Source organism: Corvus brachyrhynchos, unplaced genomic scaffold (genome assembly GCF_000691975.1).
Source record: "Corvus brachyrhynchos isolate BGI_N302 unplaced genomic scaffold, ASM69197v1 scaffold671, whole genome shotgun sequence".
NCBI classification, from domain to species: domain Eukaryota; kingdom Metazoa; phylum Chordata; class Aves; order Passeriformes; family Corvidae; genus Corvus; species Corvus brachyrhynchos.
Window position 1 is genome coordinate 494,098 of NW_008236441.1, and position 17,370 is coordinate 511,467.

The 17,370-nt window shown below is 42.1% G+C and overlaps 1 protein-coding gene across 1 annotated transcript in view; it reads left to right on the forward strand.

Moving 5' to 3' along the window:
- The first annotated feature begins 14,738 nt into the window (after positions 1 to 14,738).
- Positions 14,739 to 17,370, forward strand: part of FN1 (fibronectin 1) — a 67,179-nt gene continuing 64,547 nt past the window's right edge. The window contains exon 1 of the mRNA XM_017747093.1: positions 14,739 to 14,860. Coding sequence (XP_017602582.1) covers positions 14,739 to 14,860 — 122 coding nt within the window. The remainder of the gene's footprint in view (positions 14,861 to 17,370) is intronic.

Genomic DNA, 17,370 nt, shown 5'->3' on the forward strand with positions numbered 1-17,370 from the left:
GAAAGTACAACCCTGAAAGCTTCAAAGACTTGAAAAATTAGGAAGTGACTTTCCACTGGTTTAGCCAGTGGACCAGTATGAGCTGTCTGGACATTACCATAACAAACCACCATTACACCACTTAAGAATAATATTTATCTACCGAAGTTGTCCGTACAAAGTCATCAACTTTGAGCAGTTTAAAAAAGGCATCAAATTATAGGGTGGAAGTGCTTAAACACAGTTTTATTTGCAGGGAATTTGCAGGACAGTTTTACTCTTTTATCAGGAGCTGGCAGGTGAGGATTTCACATGTTTTTATGATCCTGGCATGGAGGGCATTGTGGCTGATGTGACCATTTATGGCCTGATCCAAACACTACCAAACTTGGCCATTTTCTGACATTCAGTACCACTGAGACATTTACCTCTAATCTTGCAAGAGTGGTGCCATCAGCCCTGGTCCCAGCAGGACTGGTTTCTTTTGGTGACCTAAACACTCAGAGCTAGCCAAGTGCCGTTAGTCTGGATGTGGGGAAACATTTTATTGCAGCACTGGCATCAGCACCTACTCCACCCTCCTCACAGCACCCAGAGCCAGGGCAAAATGAGGTAGAAAATGCTGTTCCTAGGTAAGTATCACTAGGAATGCATTCAGATCTGATGTTCTCAGCCCAAACCCAAAGTTCTATGGCTGATAGGATAGACGCTGACTTACAATGCAAGATTTCTCAAGTATGTTCCTGGTCCATCACCTACCTTGTGATCTAGGACAAATTATCTTTGCTCCCTCTGCCTCAGAAGATTTCTTATCTCCTTCAAGCTCCTTTGGAGAAGCCAAGGACAGGGAAGAAAGGATACAGCTCATGGTCTACTCATATGTCCCAGAGGTACAGGATTCCTCCCACATTGTGACCAACATCAGTAAGGTGTATTAGTATTTCTTCCCAATTATGTCTGCAAAGCCCAACATCATCAAGAAAGCAACACTCATCTTCTGCTTTAAGTGAAAAACCAGGGAACAGACACCTCTCAGCATGTGCCAATCCCTGTGCATCACAGAGCTTTCATATTAACCTGTCCAAGGAGGAAGAAGTCTTTCAGTGAAGACAAGCAGAGACCAGAGCAGACAGCTGGCCAAGGAGACAGATACATACTACAGAATATTTTAAGTCAGGGAATTAACTCCTCAGTGCTGACTCACAGTATTTAGAGGGCAGCAGGAGGCTGGTTTGCAAGGCCAGGCTCCCATCTCTCCTGCCATGCTCCAGTGATGAGTCAGCAGGCTGATTTTTAGTCAACACAGCTGAAATGTTTCTTCTTTGCTGTCCCCACTCATGATGCTCTGGAGCAGAGTCACAGTCAGCTGCTCTGGGATGAGGTAACAGCCAGTTCATCCTACAGCTGGAGCAGGGAGCACTCACAGCTTCAGCTGTGGCATTCCCAACAGGCCTCACGTTTGAGAGCACAGCTCCTGGGACAACAGGCTGTGGACACAAGTGGCAGATGGGGAGAGTGCCACAGGGAGCTGTGCTCAGCAATCATAAACAGCAACAGCTTTTCAGCCTGGAGCTTTCTCTTCAAGTGCCTTCCCTTTCTTTTCACCTTTGTGTCTTCCCTCACAGCTCCCACATAGGCAGACTTGGCTAAAAAACATCCCTATGGGACCCCCTCCTGCCATAACCCCATTGGAGCAGCATCTTAAATAGATAGCTTCTATAGATGTTTTCTTCACAGTCTTCATTCAACACTTATAAATACACTCCCCCAGCTTCAGACACACAGGAGCTGAACTGCAAGGCTGATTCCTGTCCATAACACCAACACTTGGAACTGGCACGGAGTCCTTGATACAGGAATTAATTCCTGGAAGTCACATTCTTGGAAGCAGATATTTAAAACAGGGTTGGACATTTCCTCTACCCTGCCATTTAAAGTTTCCTTCCATATGTTGAGCACAGTCAAAACTCCCAATTGGAGATTTCAATTTTACTTGAAACCTCCAAGTTAGTTTTCACCCCAAATTAGAGAAGTTTTCTGTTTCAACAGTTAAATTACCATCTCAGGAAAATGTCTGCTGGAGTCAATAAAATATTTCAATAAAATTAAGGTTTGTTCAAACAATGGTGTTTTGAAGCTTGATAATACCATAACTCAACCTATTTCCAGTGAAAGCATTATTGTGAAAGGAAATCCTTCATCTTTGTTTGCTTACATGACAGAGCTAAACTGATGCCAGCATTTTACCATCAAAGTTTTGGATCTGTTAAAATAAATTTGTTTTGTGTGGAAACTTTCTGTCAGAAGGCTTCCTACCACAGGTGCTGTCCAGAGCTGCTTCCCGAGCTGTCAGCACAGGGCTCCATGGGGCAGTGGGCTCTGGGAAGAGGAGCCAGGAGGTTGCAGATCGGAGTCCCAGAGATCAGCACCTCCCCACTGCTGAGAGACCATTGTTTGTGTGTCAATAAATGTTCAGCAGCACAAGCTTTATATTCCTTACACTGACTCCAGCCTCCCTCACTACTTCAGCTCCATTTTTGTGTGGCTTCCCCACCTCAATGATTTTTGATCAATAAACCAAGAGGGAAAAAAAACCCCAAACAACTCAAAGCCATAAATACATCATTTATAAAGCTTCTAATCTCAGTTGCTCCTAGCCATGCCTCAGGGTGGTAATTATCCAGGCAACATCTCCATTGAAGACACCAATTTGCTACCTTGCAGGTTTCAGCCAGGTAAGAAGAATTCTCTATGTATCCATAAATTATATTTCTATCCAGGTTTTTGAGAGAGATACATAACATTTAATAAACGGTTACCTTTTTGTAACTTGGGATTATAACCTTAAAATACTTACATTCAAAGAAGTGATAGCAGATACTGCTCTTCTACTCTTGTATTTATCATGAAATGCTTCTAAGAGGTAGATCTCAGACATATGCAAAGGAATTAATTGCACTGATAACTTTCCAGTGAATTGAATTTGTGTTTGTTCAAACATAGCCTTGCTATTCTACTTGCAGAATCAGCAAATAAGCCAGAAAAAAATGTCAAAACAAAAAATGAAAGGGATAGCCAAGAAAGAAATAAACATATTTAGGAGCAGTAATATTAAAATTGGGATGATTCAAATAGTGGAAGGAAAATGAGGAATATTGGGCCACAGACTGGAGCCTTTTCTACCTCTGCTGTTGGTGTGGTGTAAGGACAATGCATTTCAGCCATAGTTTGGAAATGAGAAGTCTTCTGCCTGGCTGTAAAGCCAGAGGCAGCAGTAGGGAGCAGGGATAACATGTGGATGACCATTGCCCAATCTCCCAATTATCTCCTGACAGGGAGATTTTAGTTTGCCATCACTGCAGAAATTGCACAAGCTCCCATTCTGTTGTTCCAGCCAGCTACTGCCTGCACACACAGTACTCCAAACTCTCAACACAGACTGGGCTCTTAGCTAGCTTTAACAAAAAGAATAATACTTAGATCTATCAAGCTTGTAACCTGCCCAAGCTGTGAGCTGAACACTGCTTTCAAAAGCTCGAAGCTGATAACCCACCCTATCATCTGGCAGCAGGTCAAAGGATTCCTTTCAGCACAGAGAGAGCTGCAGGGTGAAGCCCAAAGACACTGATGGCTGCAGCTGAGTGCAGCACAAGCATTTGGAATTGCCTGGGCTGGAATACAAGCACCAATACGGCATTTCAGCTTAAATGGATGAAACACAACATGACAATGGTTCACGCTTCACTTCCTCTTGAGCCCTTAACAGCCAGCCTTGCCAGAGCTGTAGAAGCCAGGAGCAAGGCAGGGTGAGGCCATAAATCTTCAGGAGGGATCCTAGAACTTTATGATACATAGGTGGTATTAGAATTGGTGATTTAGTTTATCACTTTCCCAAAATCTATTAATTCTGGGATAAATTTCCTACCAGCTTATATGGCCATGGCCACAGGCAAATACAACACCAGCAACAGTCATTAACTTGGACAAGATTTTGCAGCACAGCTCCTTGCTCACAGATAACCCAGATGGGAATTACCTGGTTCATCTTTAAGAGATTATTTACAAGTACTGCCCATCACCTATTTAATTTCACCATATATAGTTCCCAAAACAGGCAGTTAACAACAGGAATGAGAAGAAATAGTGGTTTACATTTGGACTTCACTCTGCCAGCTCCCCAGGGATCATAAGCATACAAGATAGGTCTTGGTGAGTGGAAGACAGAGGAAATAGAAGGATTCCTCTAACCCTTAACTGCTCCAGCTGCTCTCTGTGCCACCCTCCATAAACAAGCCACTCTTTGTCTCAGCCTGGACTTCTGTGCTTTGCTTAAAAAGGGAAGTATCACTCTGTCTAGACTTCCTTACAAAAGCACTTTCAGTGGTTTCTGGTGAAATATTAACACTTCCCCATATAAGAAAACAAGACTTTCACCATTTGCCTATGAGAACAAAGGAGTGAGTTTCAATTTTTTTTTAAAACCCACTAGGATTGGGATAATTGACAAAATATTGTAAACCCCTATTTATACTCCACACTTGTTTTTCAAAGAAATTTGTTTCATTGTCCTAAAGGCCACAAACTGAAGAATTTTGTTCATGACAAAGAAATAAACTTTATTTTTCTTCTGTTTGATAATAAGAAGTTTTCAAGCAGTGCCTGAAGTGTGCAGAGAAAACAACTCCATTACCTTGTCCAGGGAAAAAGCAAGGAGAAAACCCCAATATTTGTAAAGCTCTTTCTCAAGAACATCATGGGCAATGTTTCTGGTGAATCAGTATCTCCATGGTCAATCATTGACCATCCCTTTGCTCATTTCCCACACACAAGAACAGGCTGTCTTCAGGCTTCTGTACCATGAAAGGTCTCAACTTCTCCACACGAAAACATAGAGAGCTGCTTCTGAATACCTGTATTTATACAGCTTTTTTTGCTCTTCTGCACATCAGCACCAAGAATAGTTGTTCTACCTGTAAAACTCACTGAACAAATTCCATAAAGACTACTTAAAACTTGATGAAGGGCATTACCTGCTGAAAACTTTGAGGCTGCTCTCTTTGCTCGGTCACAGAGCTGTAGCTGAGCACTTGCTGATATCAAATATAAGTTTATGCACAGGCAGGCACTGAAAGAGAGCACACAAAAAAATCACCTTTAAATTACTTTCATAACTGGCCCTTCATAGGAGTTTTTAAGCCAATCTCACACTTCAGAGGTACTCAAAGCAAGCAGGGCAAAAGAACTCCAAGGGTTTATTCCTATCACACCTGGTTAGTACCAGCAGAAAGCACAAGCAGCATTAAAAGCAGCAAGAGGTTGAGTATGCCCCATTTTAAATATCCTCCTGGGCATAAAGGAAATTTAAACAGTCAGCTCAGCTCTCTGCAATACTTTTCAATTCTGAAAGATAGTGGTGCATGATTAGAACAAAGCAAAATAGTCAGCAGAGGGTTTATTCCAATCACCCCTGGTTAGTACCAGCAGAAAGCACAAGCAGCATTAAAAGCAGCAAGAGGTTGAGTATGCCCCATTTTAAATATCCTCCTGGGCATAAAGGAAATTTAAACAGTCAGCTCAGCTCTCTGCAATACTTTTCAATTCTGAAAGATAGTGGTGCATGATTAGAACAAAGCAAAATAGTCAGCATCTAAAAACCCCCCTTTCACACACGGGCACAGCATATTCTACAACACAAGTCGTGTTCTTCAAGGAAAAAAAAAAAACCAATAAAAACCTTTTACACTTTTGAGCTTGGAGGAAGCTTCACGCAGTTAGGCCAAGCAACGGAAAGCCAAGGAAGAGGGATAACACAGCCTATCCCACGAATACCTTCTCCAAGCCAGGCCCCACAAACAATCCTACACCTACAAGAACAACACCTAAAGAAGCCTCTCCCATATAAAACACCAGCAGCAGAGCTTCTCCTCCACTTAAAGGGTGCGAACAGCAGCCACGTGGTGCTTATCATGGACTCCACCTGGAGTCCTCCCCTCCTCTCGTCCAGTTGCCACCCCAGTAATGAGCTTGCTAATGAGCTTGCTAATGAGCTAACTAGCGTCAGCTTTCTGCTGCAGCTGGGCACAAACGCCGGGCTCCAGGCTGACAGGAGCGGAGGTTATTTTATTTCTCCCTTCCTTTTCAAACAACTGAAAAGACCCGGTAAATTCAAAGCTTAATTTGGTTCAAATTTTGTTCAGTACACGCTAAAATTCTGTATTTCAGAGGCAAAGATTCAGTCTCTCTTGCACTGCTCTCCCTTTGGCTCTGCTGCCTGAGCCCCCTACCATGCACAGGGGTTTGTACACCTAAGCCATGCCATGTGGGCTTGAGAAAGACCAACATTTTCCATAAAAACTCTGCTCTTACCAGATATTTCCAACCAGTTTTCCTTTACCCCGAATATATTGGAGGCAACAGGAAAAGGCTCTCAGTTTCAAAGCACACTCCTCACCCAATTTATTTTCCATCCTATTAATCCATTTATTACTAATCACACCCTTTAGAACCATCAGTGTTTTTCTCTTATTAATATTACAACCCATTTGATTTTAATGATCACTCATTTACAGGGAGGGCATGGCCAAATTAATTGTAATTTGTGAACTGACAACTCTCATTTGCAAAAGAAAACAGGTTTTTCACCATCCCCCCACTAAGAAAAGCTGGGAAAGAGAAATCCAGCAAGGAAAACATACGACAAAGAGCTTTATTAGTTCTCCTGGACACTTCTAACCATCACCCTTTAGGCAGCATATCTAGCTCCCAGAGGGATGAACAGCAAAACTCTCCCTGTTTCAGTGGTGCCAAAGTTGATTACGTGGCTGAAAGGGAACCACAGATGATATTTCCAGGTTACTGGTCCAGGAGCATCCCACATCATCTGCTGCACAGATGTGTCCAGATGTGGGGGTGGCAGCCTTCTAGTCTGAGGCAGGCACATTTTAGAGGAAGGCAGCTCGCAGGCAGGGCAAGGTATGGCAGCAGACCCTCTGAGCTTGGGAATTCCAAGGACCACCCTCACCTCCATCAGCAGCTTTATCATGAACTTTTTACAGGTAAGGCCTTGGTAGCTGTAAATTTTCTAGGGTCAATCATGGAAGCTCTAGAGAGGGATTTTTCTTACTAATCTGCAGACAAAAATAACGGTCTACCAAAATGTGCTCTAAGAAGGGCCAAAGGAAGGCTGCACAAGGGGCCCATCCCATGGCTGCACAGACAAAAGGGCTTTGAGAGGAAAATGTATCTGCAGAGCTGCAGGAATGATTGCTTCCAGAAGAACGTAGGAAATCCTCACCAGAGGGAGGACTGAGGCCACTGACTCATCTGGTGCAAGGCAAAATTACTACTTCACAGTCATAGACCATGTAGGTTGTAAAAGACCTTCAAGATCATCAAGCCCAACCACTAACCCAGCACCACTTCATCAGCGAATCAGCTTCAATGGTGATTTGCAGAAGCAGATGCTCTGTGTCTAATGAAGTTGCACAGACAAGTCTTCTCAGCCACCATTTTTCCTCACAGTCTCCAAGAATTTGTTTGTTCCTCTCAGACTGGTTGGTGGGTTTATTATTTTAGTAACATTCCCCACCACCCCACGGAGGAGAGTTGAAAATTATCTTGGAAATACACATTTACTCTCAGTTAGAATCAAAACATCAGAGGCTCTGCATCAGACAGAGAGACACTCTGGAACCATATTTGCCACATTTCTCACAGACAGTCCTTGCCAGTAATGCTACCAAAAAATGTTACCATTTCTTGCTATTTTAATGGTTCTTTCAACATCTGGTTATTTTCTTAAACACCCCAACTTCTGCATAACATGGTTAAAGACCAGTCCTGTTGATAAATTCTTGTTTCTTTTGTTAAGATGTATAATAAAGCTCTGATCTAATCTAACATCTCTAAAGACATTACCTGGAGGGGAGGAAGAACAGGATTTTCTGAGCCAGCAGTGTCCCGAGAGTAGGAGCATCGGACTCAGGCCAATATGGATTGGAGGGGATTTCTGGAAGTCATCTGGTGCAACCTGCCTCCTCTTCCAAGGAGGGACAGCTTTGATCAGGTTCTTAGACGCCTTTTTAAGGCAAGGTTTAACTTCTCTAAAGCCACTTCAGCTATTGCAGGAAGCACAAAGACACCTCAGAGTTAATCCAGGGAGGTAGCAGAATAAATCCATTGATGAGAAGGTATAGGAAAACAGATGGAATTTTATATAAAAAGCAATATTTTTTTCTATGAATCCTACCCAGAATAATGACCATGAAATTGTTTTCTGAGAGTTCATAGATTCGTGGAGTTCTTGTGGGACATCACCTCTGGATCTCCATACTGTTATAATCCAGGATTCTCCAAAGACCTCTTCTGTGCTGTCAACACCTTTAATTTTACCATTAATCTCAATTTGTTTGGCATTTTTCTTAGCAGCTCAGCTTCTAAAGACACAGAGCGCTAGAACAATGTTGACTTTCACGGTGAAAAACCCCTGCTAGATTGTGGAGGAAAGCAGAACAGAGAACCTTACAGATTCCAAGGCCACAAGTCAAAAGCACCCCCAATTAATTTTATTAGTTCAACATGCAGTGAAAGCTGGTTTGCTACCGAGCCACGTCGGATATGGGGATTCTCAATCATTTCCCCATTAGCGGAGTTTTTATAACGTCTCTCCTGGGCACATGCAGACCTACTCACACCTGAGCTCACACTTCAATCTTTCCTTTCAGTCACAAGATCTCTCTCTCTCTCCTACTCAACAATTTATTGCTGACTCTTACAGTGACAAAATTATCCTTGACATTTCTGCCCTTCTGGTGCAATTGCTTGGCTTTAGTCAGCGGGTTCAGAAGTTGAGGGGAGAGGCGGATGATCACCTAAGGAAACAAAGTGTAGGCGACACAGCTAAAAAGATCTCGCATTTGTAATCCAACCTCATCTTTTCTAGGGATATGACTCCCTCTTTAAATGACTGCTTGCAAGTAGCAAGACTCAAAGCAAGGCTGAAGCTGAGAGCAGAATTTATCACAAGGAGGCTCAAATGGGCAATGTGTTCTGTTTTAGCATTATTGTATGGTGCACAGACAGATAATATAATGTTTTATCTTAGGAAGTGGGAGGCATGGAAAACATCTGCTGAGAGCATGACCACTTCTTTAATATATTAAATACAGGCATGCTGTAAAGGCAGATCACCCTATGTATTATTGAATTAAAAAATAAATATTGCACTGATTTATATCCTGGCTTCCTGTTGCTCAAGAGACATTTGTGACGAGGTTTCCAAGCAAGCAGTGTTTCACAAGCAGCTATCTAATTCTAGCTGCTGTGTCATGTTATAGAACAAGACTTTCTTCAGAGCATTGGACTCACCACCCATTTGTCTCAACAAAATTTCCTAAAGATCTTTCTCCTTTTTTTTTCTCTCTGCTACCAATTCTGCCCTTCGTGTCTGAGTGATATTTCTCCACAAAGAATGAGAAACCCTGTCTTTTCTATGATCACTTCACTCTTTTTCTAATAAACACCTACTGCTATTAATCACTAGCTACCTAATTAAGCATTCTGCTTGATGTCCTGTTGTTGGAAAGCAAAATGTTATTGCCTGGGTTTTTTCCCTTCCACTATGGAAAGTGTTTAGCTTTTGTCCTTATCTTGACTCTGCCTTTTGCAATTATTTTTGCCATGTAAAAGGCAAATTCCCAAATCCTTGTTCTCAGAAACTTCTAAGGGTCCCAAAGCCATGAACAGAAGACTTCTTGCTGCAGGAAATGGAGCAAATCTCCCCCATTTTCAGACATACGGACTGGTTTTATACTTCTATCCATTCACCCAGCATTTAATCCAATTAAGAGTCACTCCCTGGATTTTAAAGATCTCCAGTGTACTCATCTCATCCTACCTCTCTGATCTCATGTTGTCCTGGTCCACCAGAGACTCGCTGTATTGCTTTCACTTGTAATTCTGCTCTGCCTAATTCACGCCAGTGGAGGATTATTATTTCATTAGTGTGGGTCCATCTCTTCAGGATCCTTTCTCCTGTTGCTGAATCACTTCCCCTGCAACAAACTTTTTTTTTTTTTAAATCAGGCTGTGTAAGAACTGATGGTAAAGCATTTTACAACATGCTCTCAAGAAAGACCCATGGGGGAAAACTGTTGTATGACGGTATTTCTGAGTGCAGTTGCTTGTCAGCAAGGACTCCACTTAAAAATCATGTTAATGGAACCACCCAACTTCATAAAGCCAGTTTTAGAGGCATTAAGTAGACCTTTGGTGGTCAAGACCAGCTGAATGTACTCCAGCCCCAGAATACTGAGTAGGCTGTGTAAATGGCCTCTGAACTGCTAAATTACATGGCATTGTTTTTACTGAATGATTAAAACACTCCAACACCCACAAAGAACTTCTTAAACAGCTGAGAAAATGCTTTCAGAGGGTGTCACACTTTTTCCTTTCCATTTTTGAGACATGCTCTTTTCCACTTTTATACTGCTGTAAATAAAAGTGGTCAGACAGATGTTTGGAGAAAACAAAGAAAAGGGGTCACAAAGCCAATTAAAGCAAAGTCAGCCTGTTCGGAGCTTAAGATATGGCTCATAGTTTCTTTTAAAAAGTAAATACAGATTCATGTGTCTTTATTTCAGTGAGCACAACCCATGGTTGTTTTACAATGTCTTCTGAGCAGAGTGAAGAGCAATGAGCCATCACCCAGAGAAGGAAGAGCACAGAGGAAAGAACAACAGTAGAGTAGAAAGGCCAGAAACCCTTCTAGAAACAAAGCACATCATTAAAGGAGAAAAAAGCTCCATTAAACATAATATCTGAGACAGCAATGGTTTTTTTTATATCTCACGCTAGCGCTACGAGGCCTAAAGTGATGATCAAAAACTCTGAAGCATGATGTTTTGTAAAACAAACTACAAGACAGTCCTTGCCTTAAAGTATTTACTGCTTCAGCATGGAAGGCAAGAGGCAGAGGAAAAGAAAATCCAGGCCCCGAAGAGCTGTAGGAGAGGGAATGGGAAAAGCACACTTACTCCCCTGACACCAGTTAAATGTGCAGTGCAACAACTCCCTAGTCTGTTATTTTCCTGCAGGAAGAACAGATCTCTGCCACTTAAGAAGTGTTTTTAACTGAAAACTATTTTTACTCCAAAGTCTGAAGTGCTGTTTTATAAACCCATCAGTCCGGTCTCTCACCAGTGACATTTTCATATCGATAAGAAAAATAAGAAAGGCAGCAGGAAGGAATTGATGGCCCAAGAAAGCTGCACTCCTGTGGTCATAGAGACCAAGGTTTTCCAAAATCAGTAGGTCCATAGACAGGACTGCCAGCTGGGCCATCCTGAGATGGGAATCAGTGTCATGGTGACACGACCTTTGTCATGCCACAACAGTCACAGTTCTCAGCTGTCTCTCATCACCATTTACAACCAGCCATCAGAGCAGGGTTTTCCATACTGGTGTGTTCCTGGAAACACTTGGCATTCCCACAGCACTGAAAACAGGGCTACGGAGAGAGAGAGGACATTTTGGACAAAACCTGGCCTTCATCAACTCCAACCAGTGCCCACCAGGACAGACCTTGTGAAAGTGAACTGGCACCAGCTGAACCTCTTGACAGTGAATAGCTGACTTCGAAGAAATAGAAGTGAAGGGAATTTTGGTATCCATGTGGCAAGCATGAAAATAACCCCTCTTTGTACCTATATGCAGCAACAATGCCTTGCTCTAACAACTGGGACCAACACTGAGTTGTGTCAACATATGACTCAGAAGAGGAGGAGGAGGAGAAGGAGAAGATGGAAAAACAGGCCAAAGAAAGGCAAGGCTGCTGGAAGAAAAGCAAACAAAAAGCAGCACTGAAAGCAGCTGTGTTCTGAAGGGAGCGTGCGCAACTCGGAAATCGGTTAAATTATGGGGAAATTCACCTTTCATACTTCCTAATGCTCACAACAAGCCTTCTTCACATTCTCAGAGGGGGCAGAGGAATGAAAAACATACTTGGGGATAATTAAGCAAACACGGGATGATTAAGAAGGTAAAGCTGCTCTCCTTTCGATCCAAACCACCATTCCCACCAGCCCAGCTCAGAGCACATTCCATCCTTATTTTTCAAATCAGCCCACTCCTGAACTGCCAGCTGCTTCCCTAAGCAGGGAATACAGCAGGTTGTGCAAGCGAGCGGGACAGAAGTCCAACCATGCAGGAAATACATCAGGAGCTGATAAAGCTCATACAGGTATGGGATTTCATGGGAAGCAGCCCCATCCTACGTGCTACAACTCCTATTTAATAGAGCAGGGCAAAAAATGCCAGAGATCTCATGTTTCCACCACTTGAAAGATCTTGAAAAAATAGAGGCAGTTGCTTTTTTTTTGGTGGCCTCCCCGAGACTGTAACACAGAATCATGATTTAACAGATTCAGGGACATACCTGTGCAGAAAGTTAGCCCTAACTCATTGGAATTTCTTACATGTTACCGAGGCTCAGTACAGACCTGTGTTTGAGGTAATAAACCAGCAATCTGACTTTCCAATCAGAGCAGACTCACATCCAAGGCATTTCAAAAGCCCTGTATTTTCAGCATTTATTTTCATTCCAAATCAAACAGGAATATTTCTTTTCAAGATTCTGATCAAAACAGAAGCAATCTGACTTTCATACCAGGTTTTAAAAGAAAATTGTCTTTAAAATTTTTAAATTAGTGTAAATTTAAAAAATCAGTTTTTCTGCCTTTTTGCGGGTATTTGATATTATCAAAATGCTGGATCTGATTGTCTCTGAATTTTATGGACATTTTGCTTGCGTTTCCAAAGTTCTGACTTTGAGGATACAGTACCTTCCAACAGCAAAATATTCCATCATGTCATTTGAGTCCTGAAGATTCTCACCCAGGAGTGCACTCAACACCTTGGGTCATGAAAGTATTAGAAGTAATAGCTATTAAGTTAAGCAAAAAGAAATAATACAGATTCCTAAAAGACACATAAGGCATTGCCCAGCACTTTTGATGTCACCTGATGACAAGGGCATAGGATAAAATCCACTAAGGAGGTAGGAAAAGTCAATTTAAGGGGATCTTCCTGCTTCTCCCAGGAGGCACCACTCTACATCGACTGTATCTCATCATTAAAAATCCCATCACATTTGCCACAAGTGTAGGAGTGAAAGCCCACAGCCCTGGCTTAGTTTCAAATGGGATTTCGCCTGCTTATAATTTCACTTGTGGTTTCAACCAGAAAAAGTTGCTGTTCCCCTCTTGTTTCTGTAAATGTTGCTGTGCAGGGATGGTGCGTGGATATGTTGCTTCATTTCTCCTGATCCTACTTTCTCCTGAGTAATTATTTCCCTTGAATAAGTGTTTCCACTAAATAATTATTCGAGTGAATAATTATCCTCGTGAATAAATAAAAGCACTCCAGGATCTTACAGGGTGGGGTTGTGGAGCACATCTCCCTTCCCAACTGTGGAACAGCTGGAATAGCTGTACCCTTGGCCTCTCTGCTGACCCCTTCATTTCAAGCCTCTTTCAGAGTTGCCTATGGTAAGAACAAAGCTCTGTAAGAGACAGCTTATGAATTGCGAGGTCCTCGGCGCAAGCCTTTCTGAGGATTTCCACCCACTCTGTTTCAGGGAGAGTGGCTCCTCTGGAATCAATTAAATGACTCCCAACTGCACCAGCTAAAGACCTGGTCAGGTTATTCTCATTCCTGCCTCTAGCCCCAGCTCTGCAGCAGAGGAGTTCATGCCTCCACAAACACCCTTGATCATTCTCTCTGTGGAAGCCGTCTCTGACTGGTTTGCCCTGCTTTGTCTACACAACATGCTGGCTGCTGTAACGTCAAGGAATTTGCATTACCAGGAAAGTCTTGGGTGTGAAAGCAAATTTTAATTTCCTCCTTAGCTAAGCACTTTACAATATGTGTTTTAATAAAACAGAGAGAGAGTCAAATTATTGCTTGTAAATGCCAATGTGCAAGAGAATTAATTAGGGTAGCAGCAGTCTGGCTGTAGAGCCTCTCTTGAGGGGTTCATGGGCTCAGGACAGCCAGAGAGTGGATTCCCTGAATAAATGTCTCCTAAAATTGCAAGCGTATGCATTTAATCTCTATGCAAAAAATCTCTGCTTTTGAAATCACTCATGATACACCAAGGGCCAAGTTCATCTCTGTTCCTACAGTATCACCCATCAGCCCTGAAGGAAATGGTGATCCTGATATGAGAGAGGTGTGTCTGCCAATGTGTCTGTAACCTGGAGAAGATTACAAAATATTTTTTAATAGCTTCGACTGTGAATAAATCTTGAGAGGTATTAGGCAAGATGGCATAATAGTCCTGCTAATCTGCTCCTCCAGAGATTGGGTTTAGGCCAGTACATAATGGTTTAGTCAAAATAACCCCCAAAAATGTAGAGGACAATCATCTGCTATGAGCTTAGATCCAATAAATACCCTGGGTGTTTAATTGTGCATCGTTTTACATGCTGTAATCCCTCCACCAACACCTCAGTGCAGCTCAAAATGCTGTCAGTCATCTTAAGCTCTCACAAATCCTTAAGCTGACTGTAGCAGTGAGACACACTTTTCCTGTCTCTCGGAGATCAGTATAAATTCTGGCCCACCTACCAGAATTAAAAGTCGGGATACAAAATTAGGCGTAAGTGCAGGATGGTGTGATAGGCAGGATGAGCGTGGCTGCAGAGAAGGGAACAGGAGTGAGCAGGATCTCATGCCTGAAGGTGGCTGGGGTGGGTCCGAGGATGGCGGATGGACCCCTGGAGGCAGTTTGGGTGCATGAGAAGAGGCTAAGTGCGCCCAACACGAGAAGCACCAACATATGGGACTGTAAAGTGAAGGGAAAACCCACTCCTGATTCATGCAAGTGAGAAAACAATTGCTACCCCTACCTGCCTGCAGGCGAGGGGTTTTGGTGTGAGTCTGCTGTTCCAGGCCCTGCCAACGACACAGCCTGTGAAGCTCTTCCAATATGATTCAGCCCAGTTTGTTTTGAAAAGCCCCACATATACACAAACAAATGTACAGGAGGCACGTAAACTGCAGCTTGTGTTGGGAGCAGAGTTGCTGGGTTTATATACTTCAGCCAGAAAGAAAGGAATTCTAGTTGAAACTTGTTCTGTCTGTTGCTCTGTATGTAAACTTCACATATTTCTCTGGATGCTATGTCCACAGTGAGTAATCAGAATGCATGGGGAAAAAAAGAAACATTTGCACATAATCCAGTTCCCAGTTCTGCTTTGCTGCTGCACATTATTAGCACATTGAACATAACTGCTAGCGCTCACTTACAAAGACTGTGAATAAATCACTCCTTTGATCTCTTTCAAAAATCAAGAGAAAGAAGGTAGGATAAGGATTGCATTAAATCTGATAATGTTCAGAATTTCTTCAGTCTTGAATGCTCTTTTTTCAGGGACTGATGTTAAGTTAAAAATTCAAATTATTCCCATTAAAACATGGTTCCCTGGTACAGCTGTCAGGAATAAATAGAATATAACTAGGACATTTGTGTCTGGCCAAAAGTCACCAAAATTTCCAAGAATTCTCAAGGAGAACTCTCAAGGAGAGTGTCAGAATCCCAAATGACCTTGACATCACCTCTGAATCAATAATTTGACATCTGATAGAGACAAGTGGAAAATGCTCAGAGATAAAGGGAGCTTATGTGGTTAAAAAAAAGGCAAAGAATTAAGGGATAAGGAAAACTTCAGACTATAAAAATCAATGAGATGCTGTTGCCAAAAATTAGAATTATCATTTTGGGTTGTAGGAAGGAAGAAAAACAGTAGAATAGTGTAGGCAAGACTCAGAGGCTGATTCCCATCCTCTGCCTGATCAGCTGTGATGCCACTCCTGGTATTCTGAAGCCTTTCAACAAGTTGTTTAAGGACAAATTGTAAAGAGTCTAGAAGGGAGCAGTAGGAAAGGAATAAAAGATGATCGGATATGAAAGTGAGTTTTATCTGGGGAAAGAAGGAAGGAAAGAAGGAAAGAAAGGGAAGGGAAAAAAGAGAGAGAGAAAGAAAGAGAAACAAAGAGAAAGAGAAAGAGAAAGAGGAAGAGAAAGAGAAACAAAGAGAAAGAGAGAAAGAGAAAGAGAGAGAAAGAGAAAGAGAAAGAGAAAGAGAAAGAGAAAGAGAAAGAGAAAGAGAAAGAGAAAGAGAAAGAGAAAGAGAAAGAGGAAGGAAGGAAGGAAGGAAGGAAGGAAGGAAGGAAGGAAGGAAGGAAGGAAGGAAGGAAGGAAGGAAGGAAGGAAGGAAGGAAGGAAGGAAGGAAGGAAGGAAGGAAGGAAGGAAGGAAGGAAGGAAGGAAGGAAGGAAGGAAGGAAAAGAGAAAATCAAGAAAATCAGGATCTGTCACTCTCTGAGGCTGCTGGGGGACATCCACAAGGAGAATAATTCAGCACAGTTTTTATCTTTAGTAGTTTAGGAAAAACTTTCTGCAGTACTGAAGTGCAGCCCTGATTACAGAAGCAATCTCCTCCACAGGAGGTGCTCAAGTCAAGGTCAAGCCAACATCTTCTGGACTACTTTACACCTTTGTGTGTTCAAACCCTGGATTGGAGCATGTGACTTTGTGGATGCTGTAACCTTACTTTCCAACGAGTACAAGCACCCGCAGTAACCAGGTCTACATGCAACTCCTCTCTGCAGTCAAGATTGATAGCTGAAGTCTTGAACTTCTAAGAACTGATGGAGTTCTGCACTAGACTTGAAAGTAGACCAGATCTCAAACTTTGAATCCCAACATGTTCACTGTGAAAGTGAAGGTCAAAAATTCAAGGTTCAAGTTTTCTCTGTTGAAAAAGGACTCACGTCCATCCTTTCACCAGTAAGGCTGAACATATGTAAAACTGGAGACAGAAATGACAGTTCTTGAAAAATAGCATGTTGGTCTTTTCAAATGCAGAGGGGTTATTTTGAAGACTCAATTTGTCTTCTGTATTTGTTCTCAAGGGCGAGATTTTTATAAATCTAAATACACTTGAGTCACTGAAGGTTCTTCCTACCTTCAAAACAAACCAGTGTGTATTTGCATACACACAGACCCATGCAGACTAAGTGGTTGACATCAGGATCTGCAGAGCAGAGATCTCCATCTTTTCTTTCATTTGATGTACATTATGTCATTTCCACTTACAACATTCAAAATAGCTGAGTTTATAGCCCTTTGCAGGAAACAATCCTTGCATTGACATCTTTCCTCCCCAAGTTCCCTCAGTATTGTTTTCCAAGTGAGTATCAGGATACCTAGAAATTTTAATGGATATCAAACTGGTTTGTTTTTTCATTTATTGTTAAAATTTGCCAGGACATTGAAGTTGAAACATTTCTCTAACTTTTTTCTTTACATAAAAGATTCATGTAGTTTTTT